This window comes from Larus michahellis, chromosome 13 (genome assembly GCF_964199755.1).
Source record: "Larus michahellis chromosome 13, bLarMic1.1, whole genome shotgun sequence".
NCBI lineage: Eukaryota > Metazoa > Chordata > Aves > Charadriiformes > Laridae > Larus > Larus michahellis.
This window is the reverse complement of record NC_133908.1, coordinates 13004043-13020721: the sequence shown is the minus strand read 5'-3', so window position 1 is coordinate 13020721 and position 16679 is coordinate 13004043. Positions and strand designations below refer to the sequence as shown.

The 16679-nt window shown below is 48.3% G+C and overlaps 2 protein-coding genes across 9 annotated transcripts in view; one reads left to right on the top strand and one right to left on the bottom strand.

Annotated features, from left to right (window-relative positions):
- The window catches only part of ACAD10 (acyl-CoA dehydrogenase family member 10), a 16819-nt gene extending 15915 nt beyond the window's left edge, over positions 1–904 (bottom strand). For 4 of the 7 annotated variants that reach the window (XR_012589816.1, XM_074606811.1, XM_074606809.1 and 1 more), the window contains exon 1: positions 675–904. Coding sequence is in view for 3 of the 7 variants with exons in the window: in XM_074606811.1 (XP_074462912.1) it covers positions 675–904 (230 nt within the window). In the remaining 4 variants the exon portion in view is untranslated. The remainder of the gene's footprint in view (positions 1–674) is intronic. The other 3 variants (XR_012589817.1, XM_074606812.1, XM_074606810.1) reach the window with 3 other exon arrangements.
- On the top strand, positions 819–16679 carry BRAP (BRCA1 associated protein). Of its 2 annotated transcripts, XR_012589818.1 has the most exons (13): positions 819–984; positions 1193–1351; positions 2109–2310; positions 3146–3335; positions 4859–4972; positions 5459–5607; positions 7841–7916; positions 8551–8689; positions 9178–9287; positions 10951–11040; positions 12961–13064; positions 14310–15822; positions 16093–16679. XR_012589818.1 is itself a non-coding variant. In XM_074606814.1 (12 exons), exons 1-12 carry the CDS (start codon positions 903–905, stop codon positions 14668–14670), a joined length of 1776 nt encoding a protein of 591 aa, XP_074462915.1. In that variant the 5' UTR covers positions 819–902; the 3' UTR covers positions 14671–16679. The 2 variants fall into 2 exon arrangements, 1 of the variants encoding a protein (XP_074462915.1); XM_074606814.1 differs by having other exon boundaries at positions 14310–16679.

The following is a 16679-nucleotide window of genomic DNA, read 5'->3' as shown; positions in this document are numbered from 1 at the left end:
AACTTTGCAAAGCGACCATGTTTTTGCAATGTTCTTGTTGCTTGCCTGTCCCTGCAGTCAGTCTTGCTAGAGTTAATTTTCTATGACGCCAGACGATGCTGGGAGGCTTTCAAAGACACGTTAGAGCGGCTGTAGCATGCTGGTGTTATCCTGATTGTGCAGGGGTATCCTTTATCCTTCACAGACAGCTCTAAGCCATAAAGCAAAGCCTTTATTTCCAGGGCCGGGTTGTCCTTTAGTTTCTTTTACTTAAGCATGAACAATCCCAAAGCCTGGCACGACCCTGAACGGCAAAATACCAGAATGGTGGGTGTGAGAGAAAAACAAGAAAAGGTTTTTGGTCTGGTTTGTTTTTTTTTTTTTGCGGGGGGAGGGTGCTTTGGCCTAAAGGGATGGGGCCTGGGCCCTGGGCCCTCTGGCTTGGCTGCGTTGCTATGGTAACAGGGCCTGTGACTCTGCGGCAGGCCTGCACAGGCAGGACTGTCACCCCCTTCACTTCCACCCCCAGTGTGCCACCTCTCCTGAAGTCACCCTTAGGGGGTTCGGGGCGCGGAGGGGGGGGGCCGGAAGGGCCGGGCCCCCCGGTCCGCGCCCCGGCCCCCGCTAGGCCTAGTCCAGGCCAGGCCTTGCCAGGAAGAGGGCAGGCTTCACCCCCAAGTCTCGCGAGAACTCACCCGGAAATCTCGCGAGAAGCAGCCGGGCGCCGCTCGCGGACCCCCTCACCGTCCTCCTCCTCCGCCGCCGTCGTTGCCGCGTCGTCGTTGTCGCCGCCTCTTTCGTCATCGCGTCGCCGGCGTGACCCCGGCGGGGTCAGAGGGGAAAGGTGCGGGAGGCGGAAGCGGTGTTTCATCTCCGTTGGCCTCCCCGGAGCGCGGTGGCAGCGGCCCGCGGTGTCCGGGCCCATGAGCGTGTCCCTGGTGGTGATCCGGCTGGAGCTGGCCGAGCACTCCCCGCTGCCCGCGGGCTTCGCTTACAACGCGGCTGGTGAGTCCCGCCGGTCCGGGTCCGGTCCCCTCCGCACTGAGGGGGGAACAGGGATCGGGTGCGGGTCAGCCCTCTCCGCCGCGGCGGGGGAGGGAGCTGTGCCCTGTCCCCAGAGCGCCCGGGGGCCGTCCCGGTGCTGCCGGTGGGTCCCGGTCCCGGGGCTCCGCTCCTACCACCCCCGTGCCAACGGCTCCTTTCTCCTGCGCAGCTCCGGAGATGGCTGCGGAGAGCACCGGGGCGGCCCCGGCTGCTGTGCCGGCCTGTTTGGAGGGGAAAGGCCCCGGGGAGCGGGCGGCCATCCTCCACCAGCACCTCGGCCGCAGGGAGATGACCGACGTGATCATTGAGACCATCCAGCCGCGGCCAGGTACCGGCACTGGGGGGAGGAAGCGCCGGTTTTCGGGTCTGTGGTTGTCGACCACCCGGCTTGTGTGGTGGCCCCTTCCCTGGCTTCCCAGGCGCTGGCCCCACCGATGACAACTGTCTGTCCGTGTGGGGCTGGTGGAGGTGCTGCCGGGTTTGCGAGTTTTGAGTCAGTCGAGTGGTTTGGAAAAGAAGTAGGGAAGCTGAGGAATGCGCGTTGGGGTCTGGACAGGAGAGCTGATTATTGCTGGCAAACATAAAGAATTAATTTATTTTGGGCTATGCCGCGGGCTTGTCGGTGTTTTGCTTGTTAGTATTGCTGGCCCATAGCAGTGGGACCGTTCAGCTCTGTAGATGTTTAAATTCCCTGATCGGGAGGAATTTTAAAGATGGGAACACCAGGTCTTGTCAAACATCCAAGCTGCCATCAGAGCAGCGCAGGAGGAGCAGCCCCCTCCTTGCCTCTGCTCAGCAATCCTGTCCCGGCTGCTTTGTGTTGGTACTGGTGCCTGTTGGGATTTCACCTGGCACAGTACAGCTTGATCCGCAGCACTGGGGTCTGCCAGGGGTTCGCACTGGGTGTCTGGCAGCTCTGGAGTTTCCCCTGGAACAGCAGAGATGAGAGGTGATTCGTTCTGCTGCTTTCCAGGATTGTAATTTGACTTTTCGGAGTGCTGTTGTGTACATGCAGGCTGTGTTCAGGGAACAGCAGACATTTCTGGTGCGCCATTAGTAATGTAGAAACTTTTGATTTGTAAAAGATGAAACAAAAGCTGCCGTGGAAGGAAGAAAATCTTCAGAGGCTGCATCTGCCGAGGACAAAAATAAACATGATGATCAAAGTAAAGAGCGTGAGACTGCTCCAGACTCGCCTTCAAAACAGCTCCCTGACCAGATTTCCTTCTTCAGCGGGAATCCCTCAGTTGAAATCGTTCACGGCATTATGCATCTGTACAAAACAAAGTAAGAATGCTTCACTAATTGCGGCTGTAGTGGGAACAGTGCGCCTGAATAATGCTGCCAGCCGGAAGGGTGAGTCGGTCACCCTGGGGCTGTGGCTCCTGAGCTGGGACAAACAGGAAGGGTGACTCGCACCTGGGAGGGCAGACGGTGCCATGCCTGAACGGTGGAGCTTGAGGCTGGTCCAGGTCTCCCAGCGGCGGGTGAGGCCACTCCAGGTGGAGAGGGCTTGTCCCAGGGGCTGTAATACCATAAGACAAATGTGGGATCCTCAAAAATGATGTTTGAAAGTAGCTTCTCAGGGGATCCCACAATTAAATTGTGATCTCTGGGGTCTTGGTGGCAGGCCTGAGGAGCTGTCTGAGGCAGAAAGTTTCACCCCATATTTCAGGGATTACAGTTCCATGCCATTCCTATAATTGCGTGAGAACTTCCATTTTGGGTCTTCCTGAAAGCTATCAGGAGACATAAAATGGGTATTTGAAATAGTAACAAACATCGCTCACTTGTTCTAGGAATAGTTCTGAGCGTCTGGGGCTTGCCAACTTACAACTGTTTTTATAGAAAAACAGATGTTAAATTATTCCTGACAAAACCACTGTTTATTGGAGCTGCCCGGTTTAATCCTTTGCCAAAGAGTGATAGTTTTACGTGGGTACCCTGGACGCTTGCCACAACCCCTTGTTTCTCTTTCTTAGTCTTTACAGTTGTGCAAAAGAGGGTTAAGATTGACAACAAAGCTATTCTCTTAACTGTGGCTGTTGGAAGGGTGATGTATCCAGCTCTGCCTTTGTCTTGTCTGAAATGACATGAAGTTGTGTCACTGTTGTCTCATCAGCAAGATGACCTCTTTAAAAGAAGACGTAAGGCGCAGCGCCATGCTGTGTATCCTCACGGTCCCTGCTACGATGACCAGCCATGACCTGATGAAGTTTGTGGCTTCTTTCTACGAAGTAATTGAGCACATGAAAATCATCCGAGATTCCACTCCAAACCAGTACATGGTGCTGATAAAGTTCAGCTCGCAGGTAAGAGCTGGAAGTCCCTTTGCTGTCAAAGGGACAGCACTGTCACATACAGCTGCTGTTTAGGAGTGCTGTCTGGCTTCACTGGAGCCAAGATTGCACTTTACCCTCGGAGAAACAGTCCTGTCCTATGGCCCAGAGCTTTCCTGGGGCTGCTGACTGTAATGAGTCCCACACCTTGACCTGGAGGCAAGTGTCTGCCACGTTCTAGTTATCCTGTTTCTTGTTGGCAGGGTATTTAAAAAATATATTAAGGATATATGGTTGTATCTCAGCATATTCAAAAAGAGAGTGGTGCATTGTACTACACTGAACAGAAAGGACCAAGCCAGTGGGGCTTTGTTTGCATTTTAGGAAAGATTTGTTCTGCTTTTCAAAGGAGCCGGGTGGTCTCCCAGCCACAGCCAGCACAGTGTGAAAAGGCCAGTTGCCCGCAAAGCTGAGAGTCTAGGGGATGAATTGGTAACCAGATAACAGTTTGCTGCTCACGGGTCTTCTTGCACTGTGTAGCTTTGAGCATTCCCCCTTCCAATTCCTGTGTGGACCCTCTCCCTGGTACCTTCTTTTCTCTGAACTGGAAATGACCTATTTTGGAGCTGGGAGAGAGGTTTTCCCCAGCCGTGAATGCTGTGTGAGATATTTCCCATGCCTGTTGTACAGATGCAGTATCTGTACAACATCTGTGCTATTTGCAGGAGTTGCAAAGATGCATCTTGTATATCGCTGTATCAAATTACATGGGCAAATATCTAGTGCTAAGCAGTCTTGCAGCAAATCTGTAAACTTTTACTCAATTCACCCTGAAATGCCTGTTTCTGAGGAAATTCCCCAAAGTCCTGTTCCCCAGTGACCCCTAATGGCTGTGTCTACAGGCAGCGAAAGCAGATCTCATGGGCCTTTATGCTCCTGGCAGGAGTGACCAGGGATATGGGAAGGTGGCGTTCAGCTAATTTGCCTCAATCTGGTGCAATTGTTTGTGAGAAAAGGGGTTTGGGGATGTTACTGAGTGAAAATGGATGATCTATTTGATCATCAGGTTTTGTTTTGGTTCTGCCTCTTTGCAAATGACTCTCGGGCACAGTTCCGAGCACGCCTCAATTGTGACCGGTGAAATGGATCCTTTCCCGCAGTTAAATTGTTGTTCCTTTCCCTAACGCAAGTGTCCTGCAATGTGGCCCTCTTAAATTTTTGCAGTTTGCAATTTGCTTTGCAAATTGCACTGAAATTGCTGACAAAGAGCAAAACAGATGCTGAAGGGAAATCCGTTATTCCTGCTGCATGCTCAAATATCGGAGTAGCTGTCACTGCTGCGAACTTAACTTCTTGTCTTCAAGTGGTAACGCCAAACCCAGTGCCAAGATGCGATGCCTGCTGGCAGGAGCTGACTGTCTGAAATATCTCCTCTGGTATTACAGGGCTTGGTGGAGGGGAGAAGAGACGATACAGCAGATTTCTGCTCCTCTTCCTCTGTTGTATCAGCTGCGAGTTTTTCTCTTTTTAACTGGCTGCCTTTGTTTTGCGCATAGGCTGATGCAGATAGCTTTTATATGGCATGCAATGGCCGGCAGTTCAACTCGATAGAGGAGGATGTTTGCCAGCTGGTGTACGTGGAAAGGGCTGAAGTCTTCAAATCAGAAGATGTAAGTTTGTTTGGTTTTGTTTTCCTTGCGCTTCAGAGATTTTTAACAGGATTATTTGGACTGGGCAGAACGCTGCAAGAGCTGCTTAACTCTGTCAGCCCAAACCCCATTTCCCGTTCCAGTGCTGTTTCTACCTGGGAGAGTTTATTTGGTGACTTCATGGGCTTCATGCCTCACCACTGCAGCGTCTCACCTAAACCTGCCGTGGGTAGTAGATCTAGTGAATCCAGAAAACAGAATGGGGCTGGTGGCAGATGCAGCCTGTGCTGCGATGAGGATCCTGGTTGTGGTCTAATGGTCGTGGTGGATCACTTTCTTTTTTGATAAAATTCTAACTTCCGTGTAGTTATCTCACAGGGTTACTTTGTAGTGTTTTTGTACCCTAGTGCCAGGACTAATGAGAGAAGTTTGACTTTCTTACGTGGGTGCTTAATTTATGATGATTGGAAGGTGCTGAGCAATTTGTCTCTGCTTGTTCTTCTGAAGGGGGCCAGCCTGCCTGTGATGGATCTGACAGAGCTCCCAAAGTGCACAGTGTGCCTGGAGAGGATGGATGAGTCCGTGAACGGGATCCTTACCACGCTGTGTAACCACAGCTTTCATAGCCAGTGTCTGCAGCGGTGGGAGGACACCACGTAAGAGGCTTTTCTTTATTTCCACATCTAAAACTCCAAGTGTGGTGGTTACATGCTGACAAGACTGGTTCTGCTCATCAGAGTGCGGGGGCAGGAATTACTGCCAGTTCTAATGCTCTTTTTTCCCATTAAGTGACTCCCAGAGAGAAATCTCCCCACCAAAAGTAATTGAACAATGTTTCCCGTGAGCCTCACTGCGGAGGCAGGAAGGGAGTTGTAGAGTAATGCAGATTATTTTAAAATATTGCAGGATAAAAATACTGGGGTAAACAGTATTGTATGCACACACAGCCCTGTTTCACTCAGTCTTGTGTGTCTGTTTGGTCATTTATTCCCTTGGCATAGCTGGTGGTGCACTGTAGGCAGATGCGCACAGCTGGCTGGAGCTTAGGAGTCCTTTTGGGAGCCCTACAGTCTTGCTGTCTTACTTAGATGCTGGGAGAGGATGAAGAAGAGCTGGCCAGGAGCAGGTGTGCAGGGGGACAGGACTGGAAAGTGAGATGGAAGGGACGTGGGGAAGGAAGGGACAATGACAAAATCACTCAGTAAACGGGGAAGGGGAGGCAGCTCTATAATACAGGCTGTATTATTCAAGGTGGGCATGGGCTGAGTGATGGGAGGCTGTGTCCCTGGCTCAAGGAGACCCTCTTGTGGCACTGGGCAGTGCTGGGGGTCACACCTGCCTCTGTCCTTAAAGCAGCTCTTCTTTTTGCTACTGCTAACCCTTTCTTGTTCTTGCTCTTACCATCCTTCACATCCCTGTACATGGGGGTTTTGGTGAGTCTGAGCTCCAGACTGCAGAGCCCCCCGGCTGGCACCCAAGTGCTGCTCTCAGTTGTGCGTATTTTACATTCTTCTGGACACTGTTTGCTGTTTTACTGCACATCAGGCAGCCATAGATACTGCAGCAGAAGGCTGCTGATCTTCACTGTGTTTTCTTCTCTGTCACTGGTACCTCTGATTGTCTGATTCTCTCTCTATGATGGAACGTGAGGAAAATTTTAGCTCTCTGTATATCATTTGTAAGCCAAAGTAACAGAACCTTGGTAAGATTAATCAAATTTGTAGCTATTCAAGTTTATGGGCTGCTTTGCTCCATAAATCAAAACCAGTTTAAATTTGAAGCAGTGGAGCTTAGCTAGTGTAGGAGCAAGATCCAAAATAGCACTTGAATATCTAATATACAATTTAAGCAGGACTTACGTTCCCAGTCTAGAGGAACGATAAAAGAAAATCCCTGTCCACTTTGCTTAGGCGCCATGGAGGCTGTAAGTGCCTGAATTTGTATAGAAAGCTGACTGCAATCCAATTGTCTCCTCCCTTGAATATTTCTGTAGCTTATCCAGCAGCTAATGAAAAATACATAAACAGTCTTGGCAACAGGATGCACGGCCTCAGTTACCCTGCTCCCTAACTGAGCTTCTCGTGCTTGGGGTCTGGACAAAGGTTCCTTCTGGTCTTGGGTCTTCTGTCTTTCTGGCAGCACAGTGCTATAGTTTCAAAAGAAATGATAGTGGGGGGGCTGCTACTGATTCTTTAAGGGTGCAGTTATGGGACGTTCTTCCTCGAAGGGCTGAGACTGAATCCGTTGCGGTGAGGTGCGATGGAAACATCTCCTCATCTCCTTACGGTCATTTTAAGTAGTAAGGTATGTTTACAAAGCGTCGGTACCTCCCTCTGTTACTCAGCTGTCCTCAGCAGTGTAGTTACAGCATCCTCCCACAGCAGTGCGTGCCTGCTGCAGAAAACCCTGCAGGTAATGGAGAACTGAAGATGTCACTTGGCAGCAGTCCGGAGGAGCAATGTTTAGAGATGTGTAACACATCTATACAAGTGCTTCTTGCGATGTTTATGGCTGAGGCAGGGAAGTGTTTCTAGAGCTCGGTTTTGGCTTTTTTGCTTACTGGCAGAGGCTGAGGTTGCTGGCAGCCTCACTGAGGCTTTTGGTTGCAGATGTTCTCTACACCTGGACTGCAGCAAAACCTGATCAAGCTGAGACTGAAATGGTTTCAGGAGAACTGTTCTTTGTTCTTCTGTCACCTACTGACTTTAAAAACAGTAGCCTTGTGTGGAACGGAGGCAAATTTGAGTGGGGTAAATGTGAGCCGAGAGATGCGTGCACATAAGGAGTGTTTCACTGCATAAGGCATTGAGCTCTCTGGCTCTCTTTTTAATTACTATAATATTAAGATGGAGCTCCTTGTGTCTAATCATGATGCTTATTGCCCTCTAGGTGTCCTGTCTGCAGATACTGCCAAACGCCCGAGCCAGTGGAAGAGAACAAGTGTTTTGAGTGTGGAGTTCAAGAAGTAAGTAGGTGGGTGGATGGTGAGTGAGATCTAGACTGGATCGGGCTGCGCAGCTGCTCTAGTTGCTTTTGGGGTTAATTCTGTGGCTGCTTTCAGGCTGATTTTACCAGTCAGTGGTATATCTGCTTTCCTTTTGAGTTGGAATCAGTACTGGGAAGGGATCTTGTCTCCCAGGTTTCCTGTTCTGACAAATGTTTCTGATTCTTAGAAAGAAGTATTAGCACATAAGCTGATCAGAGTGTGTGTGATAAGTATGATAGGAGGCAGCTAAACCAACACTGAACTCAGTGGTCCCTTCTAGTCTGTGCTCTTCAGACTTGCTTTTGTGGCCCTGCTGAGGTGCCTCATTTGTTTGTTAGCCGAGGCCATTCTTCCATCCATGCCCCACATGTGTACCCAGCGCCTGCAGGCTTGTAATTGGCTTGGATGAGCAGGTACCTCCTTCTCTTCAGCCTTTCAGCGGAGCAAGGCTTCAAAGAAGGAGGGAGAAAAGCAAACACTTCTTGGTTTCTAAGGAAGTGACTGGATGTGCAGAGCATCAGCAGGCCATCGGTGTTAGATCACGCTTTCTCAAAGTGCTGATACCACTGCTTGACAGCGTTGTATGTACAGAGCTTTCTCATTCTGTTGACAGAACCTTTGGATCTGCTTAATATGTGGGCACATAGGCTGTGGCCGATACGTGAGTCGGCACGCTTACAAACACTTTGAGGAGACCCAGCACACCTACGCAATGCAGTTGACCAACCACAGAGTCTGGGACTATGCCGGAGGTAAGCTTTCCGTCTTCTCTTGTAGGATGACCTTGTTTGTAAAACAGCTTTCGGGACCCTTCAGTAAGTACTTGCGGTAGAGTTTGCTCGGAGATTAAGGGGTTTGCATCTGTACTAATACCTTGTCTTTTGGGAACATCTATCTCCTCTCTAATAGCAGTTTTTGTGAGTCTGTAGCAGATGGAGGAGGGAGAACATGATTCTGTAATGAACCGGGGCGGTCCTGTAGTCTCTGTGGAATGTGTTTGTTACTCCCTTTCCATCAATTTGCCCTGAGGTATGGGAATGGGCTGTTGTAATAAATATCCTGTAAGGTGTCTGTGTGAAGTCTGCTAAATAACAAATACATCTGTTGTTGGCTTTCTGCCTTGCTAATATGCTGTTGCAGCAGTCTGCATGGTTAATTGTGCTGCATAAAGTATTTCCACTGGTGTCAGCCTGGGTGTTCTGAAGCTAAAACTCCCTGTGGTTGAATTTTCTCTTTTCAGATAACTACGTCCATCGACTGGTTGCAAGTAAAACTGATGGGAAGATAGTTCAGTATGAGTGCGAGGGAGATATGTGTCAGGAAGAGAAAATAGATGCCTTGCAATTAGAGGTAAATATTTTGGCTTGTTGGACTCTGCATTGTGCTGCTGTGTGGAAGTGTTTCAAATCCAGATATGACTATGGGAAAATTACATCAGCTTATGCAGCAGACCTGCTCCCTGCGTGTAGGCAATCATCTTCAGGCAGAAGCAGGATGCTTTTACTGCTGTGCTTTTTGTTGGGGTTTTTTGTTGGTTTTTTTTGTTGGTTTTTTTTTAAAAAAAAAACCCACCCTCTCCTTGGCTCTGCAGAGCCAATGCAGCTAAGCGTAAGCTGGCTGCAGTTTCGTCCTGTGTGCACCAGTAGATTGAAGATTAGCTGGTTACGCTGCTACAAACACTCAGGTCACTGGAGAGAGAAATGCCCCTGAGAATGCCCGGACTCACTCACCAGACCCTTCCTAGTGTGGTTTAGGAGCCAGGACATGCACGGAACTGTCAATTCGAGTAGTTTAGCTTGTAAACTGGGCAAGTACGTAGGAATCCATGGCTGTGTGCTTACCTTGGCTATCAAAGAAAGCTGACAGGCTTCTCTGATACCAGCCCTGTTCTGTTCCCTTCGCTTGAACAGGTAATGATTATTTTGTACCTGTTGGCCAGCTTCTCCTATCCTAACTAGAAGGGTAAAGGAGAGAAACTCAAAATTACTGCTCCGCTGAGCAGATACACTGCAGCATGATTTCAGCCGCATTAGACACAAGGGTATCTGAGGAGGAACAGCCCATAGAGACCAGACTTCGTGAGCTTATTGCTCAAATAAATATTTGGTTGCTTTTCCGTGATTTTTCTGAGTAAGACTTAGATGCTAGAACAGCTATTTTTAACCCTTTTTTCTGGGAGGTTGGTGCTTAAACAGTGTGAGACCTCTCTAGCTTATGAGATCCAAATGTCTCTAGACAGAATTAATTTATCAGTGTATTTTGGCACTTATATTGCTGAGATTGTTCAAGGCTTTTTGCACATGTCTAATTCTGTAGTGAATGCCTAATTTGGTGCTTATTAGCCTGATGATAAGAAATGATCGCGTTTTCCAACCTTCTCGTAACTGATTTGCAGAACCAGGAGGGAAAAGATGGGATGTAAGGCATATATCCTTGTTCAGATGCCAAAATAACATTGGAATGGGCCGTACTTTTTGGAGAATAATAATTGTGAATAGTTACACATAGCTGAGGATGTTTTCCCAGAGATGTTCTTACAGTGAAGCTAGATATGTGCACTTACCCTTCTGCCTTGGGTTTTGGGCTGTGAATGGGGACCTCAGCAACCTTTGGGATCTCAGACTCTCGTGACAGGGATGGTTGATGCTTCCTTTTCCTGTGGAGTGTAAAACTTGTAGAGCTTTGCTACTACAATGAAAAATCTGTCTCATCTTTAAAAAGTTCTTGGCATGATACTGGGTATGGCTTGGCGGAACTTTTACTTGATCCTTGCTGTTGTGCTCTAAAGGCTTTTCTTGACTTCAGAAAAAATCAAGGGATGTTGATTTTTAAAATCAAATTGGTGAAACGCATCTGCTGGATCTGCAGTTTGCACGAATGTTCAGAATGTCCTGTATGCTCAATTTCATCTCATTAAATTGATTTGTATATTGGAGTCCTTTGGGCTTCTTAATCAGCATAGCCACCCTTATGGAAAAGCTGACTGTTCTGTGTATGTCTTCTGTGTTTATAGTACTCGTATTTGCTAACAAGCCAGCTGGAGTCGCAGCGCATCTATTGGGAAAACAAGATTGTCCGTATAGAGAAGGATACAGCGGAAGAGGTGAGCTCTGCTGTGGGCTTGTGTGAAACTCTGCTGAAACAGGCCCCTGGACACTGTTCAGTTAAATGGGAGATGGAGTCAGCCTCTCGTACAGCCTGACTGTTGCGTGACGTGGCCTCGCATAGCCTGTTTCGCTACCAGCTGAGAAAATTGGCTCCAAGACGTATCCCTTATCTCCATGCTCAGATCTAGCAATTTGCTGCTCAGTGGTGCAGAAGTAGGTAGATTGCCACCTAGATTGAAGGTTGATTTAAATGTGCTGCTCAGGAAACAGCAGCAGTGGTGAAAACAAGTCTGTGCTGCTGCAGGATCCCTGCTTGCCGATGCCATCCGTCTCGCACTGACGTCTGTCTCTAGGGATGGTTAGTGTAGCATAGACAATATGACTTTAATTTGCTCGGCTGCAGAAAGTGGAAGCTGTCTTTCTGCTCCAAATGCATATTGATTTGCCCTTTCTTTTTGATCCCCCATCTCTCCTCATCACCCTTTGGGAGAAGTTCAGAGTCTCCTCCTATAAAGCATTCTGTAGGCAGGACTGCTTCAAAATGTCACGAGCAAAAATCCACTGAGAATATTTTAATGCTTTCCACTCTACATAGATCCTTTCAACTAGGTTTAACGTGAGTCAGGATTTAGGGTTGAGTCCTTAACTGAACTTTCTGCATGACTTTTAATTAACCATTTAGTATCTGCAGTTAAGTAGCATCGTAAATGTAGAAATCAGGACTGTTGAAATAGTGGTCGTTGACCTCGGTCTAAAGAACAGTCCCAGAAATCTTCTGGAGGGCCCTATAAAAGGAAAAACTATAGCAATAATCATCTTGCGCATGACCAGGAAACACGATCCAGAAAAAAACTTCAAAGTGAAACGACTCTGATACATGCCCCAAATGTGGTTTCATGTTTAAAGATCCTTACGATTTTATTCACGGCATTCCCTCCATGTAAGCCTTGTCTGGATCGGTGCCACTATGCAGTGTATTCCATTATCAGTGCTCAGGCTACTTCCCCAAATTAACCATCAGCTGCATAAACATTCGGTGATTAAGGCCGGAAGGCTTAAAACCTGCTCTGCATTGACTCTGGCATCAGTGAAGGCACCATGTGTGCTGACACTGACATTTATCCAGATTGCTCCTCCAGGAAAGCATTTTTCCTTTAAATTCTTGCCTCCACTACATGCAAGCATGCTTTTGACACTAATACAGAGGAAACAAGTATTTCTGCATATAAATCTCCTGTAAGTCTTACGTTAGAGGTTTTGGCGTGTTCTGTGCGGTGCCTAGAGAACGAGAGCTTGGGTGTTTTCAGCGGTAGCAGTGCTGAGTCGTGAAGCAGAGGGGAAGAGGAAGCCACTGTACGTGTGTTTCAGTTGGCGTTTAGCATGAGTAAGATATTCGTGTCAGTAGGTCACTGCCTTATGACAGCAGGCTGCTGAGTCAGTGCTGAGCAAAGTAGCATGTTAATTTCCAGACTTTGCCCATATTTATTTGAAGTTTAATGTAAAATGAGCAAAAGCCCAGCATTGTAAAGCCTTAAGATGGAAATTCGAGTTTGCTGACAGATACAAAAAAAGTCTGAGAGAATGGCTAAAGGAATGCTTAACTGCAGTCAAGAAGAAGTTGCAGCTTTCGTGTGAATGGAGTGCCTCCTGGCACAGATTTGCAGCCCGAGTTGCTGTTCTGTGTGAGCAGCTTCCACGGCAACGTGGTTCCTCGCTGGGGTACTGCGAGGTGTAGTGCAGAGGGGCTGCATCAAAATTCATCAAAATTAAGCCTTTTTTTTGTTTGGTTGGTTTTTTGTTTACCTGCATATAGTAATTGGGCAAAGTCTAGAAACCACTCCAGAAAAATTGAATGTCATAATGAAAGCGCAGAGGACTTTGATCTCTTTGAAATGCCTGTGTGTTTGTTTTTACAGATTAACAACATGAAGAGCAAATTTAAAGAGACCATTGAGAAGTGTGACAGTCTGGAACAGAGGCTGAATGACTTGCTCAAAGAAAAGCAGTCTGTCGAAAGGAAGTGGGTACCGCTGCCAGGTTTAGTTCCATGCAGCCATTAAAACTCGGCGCACTGACATCCAAAAAGGGAAAAAAAAAAAAAATCTTGCTATTTCGGGGCAATTTTGAGCTATTTAAACTGGTATACTGAGAGCACAGCTTATTTTTAAAAAAAGCTCTCATTTCTGTAGGTGTTCAGAAATTGAAAGTGCCTGTTGAGCGGAACGCAGCTTTCGGGCTCTTGGCTCCTTTTACATGGTCTGCATATTTAGCATTCAGTAATCCTTCCTCTGCCTGCTCAGAAGTAGACGCCAGTCTGGTTTGCAATTGGCGGATACGTCTGAGGAGAAGAAAGGCAGCTCAGCAGAGGCATCTCACCCAGCGCAGAGAAAAACGTAGACCTTAGGAAGTGCCTGGATGAAAGATGTCAAGCGTGGGGAGCTGTGCAGATCAGCGCGTTCCAGCTCCCTAGGTGGGACTGCCGGCCCTGTTCCTCCCAGCCCACCGGGCCCCTGGCACCGCTGCCCCTCCGGCAGCCCTGCCTGGAGCAGGGAGGCGCGGGCTGGTGAGCTGTGGTTCACGCGGCTCGCCTGGCTGAGTGGAAACCGGGCTGTGTACGATGCCAGCAAACTTTGAGAGCAAAAGCACTGGGTTGTTAGGAGCAGGGAAGCACTGTCTGTGAAACGGGAGGCTACTGATATCCTTCTGGAAGCATCATGCTTCCCAGTCAAGTCGTATCTTCAGGGTCTTGTACTTGGGGTGTGGCGGGAGCCAGCATCTGGGAGTCCCTGACTGCCCTGAGCTCTCTAAGGACCCCGTGTAATCTCTGTGCCCTTCTCGGTGACACGCATTGCAGCGTGTGTTCAAGGTTACAGTCCCGTGCTCCCCCACACCCCCCGCCTGTTGCCTCTGTTGGCCTTTGGTACCAGATGGAATTGCCCAACTTGCAAGGGAAGGGATTCTCCCGGGTTATGCGGTTTGAGGGACAAAGGAAGGGATTCTGCTTCACAACATCCTATTCCACGTGCAGGTAATGCCATACGGACAAACCTTAAGCTGGGTGGGAAATCCTGGGGGGGGATTTCAGAGTCCTCTTGTGTTGGCCCCCCTTGCCCATCTTTTGCCAGAAAACCAAGTTCCAGGTGGCCTTGGTGGGGCTGAGGAGAGCTGGGGGTCAGTTGCCCAAAGGGATTGGAAATAAAGGATGCAGCGGTGTTTGATCTTGGTACCGTGCGCTGCTTTCCTGACTTGTGCTTCTATTTGTAAGGTGTTCTCAGCTGAATAACAAAGTGGCTAAACTTTCCAACGAGCTGAAGGAGGAGCAAGAACTGAATAAGTGTTTGCGAGCGAATCAAGCCTTGCTTCAGAACAAACTAAAGGAGGAGGAGAGAGTGTTAAAGGAAACCTGCGAACAGAAGGACCTGCAGATCTCTGAGATCCAGGAGCAGTTGCGGGATGTCATGTTCTACTTGGAGACGCAACAGAAAATCAATCACCTCCCAGCTGAGACCCGACAGGAGATTCAGGAAGGACAGATCAACATTGCAGTGGCGTCTTCTGCCAGCTCCTCCGCGGGGAGCACGGGCAAGCCTTCTTCCAGGAGAGGCCGTGGCAAGAGGGGCAAATGAAAATCCGAATGCCCTGCTCCCATCCTGAAACTGGCCGCGCTGGTGGTAGGCCAGGCTCACCCTCGGGACTCCAGCTGGGGACACCCAGTTCACTAAAGCTCAGCTAGAAATTGTCTTCAGAGCTGCTCATAAAACTGGCTGCCAGTCAGTGGAGGTGTCTGTGGTTATTTAAAAGCATTTCACTGCACTATTTAGCTATTTTTAGGCAGATCTTAATGACCATTTTGCCTTCCTACCTTTCCAAAGCCCCTCCCATCATGCGTTTGACTTTCTTCTTGGAGAGTGTACTGTTTGGGGTGGGTGTGTATATGTTAAATATCGCATTCCCTACGGGGATGCTGTAGAGTAGGCTAAGCCCAGCGTGTAAGGCTTCTCCAGTTCTCCTGGATTGAAAGTATTCTCAACTAAGAAATGATTTTATTTAATAAACAGTGTAAATTAGATCGTATACATCTCCTTTTAGTATGTGCAGTCCTGATGCTGCAGAACTGCTAGTGCAGGAGTAGAACTGTAGTTTGGAAACAAAAAGGAAAACAAACCATCTTAGTGACGTAAGAAACTGAACGAGTCCTCCAGGCTTGTAACCTAGGATATTAAACGCTTTAAGGGACTTTGCTACTATCTCTTTCTTCATTTTAAAGATGGCCTGTGGAAGGCCGGTGCTTGCTGCCTTTGGGGCAGAAAGCGTGAAAGTTTTATATTCTGGAAACTGTATAACGTGGTTATTTTACAGGCGTTTCTACAAATGAAATAGAGCGATCTTTGCGAAGGCTGGTACACGTTCTGTATTAACGGCTGCCACGGTGTCCTGATCCTCCCGGAGCGGGGCGTGTGTGCCTTCCCTCCGTGAGCTGCAGGAGGGATGTGTTGGCATAAGCTCCCGTGCCGCTCTCCGCAGAGCGAGGTGAGGGGAATGACTAACGCGGCGTTTTTAAAAACTCTCTTCCTCCCTGCCTGTACCCAGCCCTCGCAGTAGCTGCTGTGCTGGCTCTGCGGCCGAGCCGCGCGCGCTGCCCCACGACCGGACCCTCGCCGCTAGATGCAGCTGTTGTATCCAGTTACTGCCATCACTTCGCGCTGCCCGTTCTGCTCCGAAACGTGGCTCTGCCCAAAATCTCGGCTGGCAAAACTTTCATGTTATTTGCCCCAAAGGTATGTAGATCCCGTAAGGGAAATTTGAGGACAAATCTGGGTGGTTTTGTGGCTTTTTTTGGTTGGTTTTCACTTTAGAATATACATCAAGCGTGATGCTCTGGGGTGGGAAGAGTTTTACCCTGGCTGGAGAAGTGCCTGTCCTGGTTGTTGTGTTGCGCTCAGCAATCGGAGCGTTTAAAGGCTGATTCTCTATTAAAAAGGGCTGGGGAGCCCCGCAGTTGTCTCTCCAGACCATAGTATGATCCTTTTCTGTTGTTCGAACCGCAGGAACAGCCGTGATCTTGGTCTGTAGTGCTGAAAACACTGCTCTGACTTACCAGCTCCAAAGCGCAACACAGAAATAAACCAGCTAGTCCTTTATTGCTAGAAGTTGTTCTTTTTCGGCCAGTTGAAAGGAATGAGTTACAATAAATAGAATGATTCTTGGAAGGTGAGTCGTTGAAATCTGCTTCCTGACGTTATGGACTGGAAGCGTTGAACTTCCTCACTTTGAAATACAGGGCGCGTGTTCGTGCACTCGTTGCATCCTCTGCTTGGGTTTGGAGATCTGCCCCAATCGCCTGGAACTTCGACCTTTTCTACCTTTGTAGCATGAATGTACACTAACTCTTTTCTAGTGTGTGGATTGTACAACCAGGCCTCTGCCTTCTGTAAATTATTCTAAGGACCTAGAGATGTACAACACAGCTTGCTCTCCTATAGAAACTATTTTATTTGAGATATATTTTTACACCATCTAAGATCCTCTGACCTTTTGCTGAAAGCTTGCTTTGTGTAGAACACTAAGATGCTGTACTATATCTTGGAATTCGTTTTCAAAAAATGTGATTGAAAATTAAAACAGCGTGCGGTAT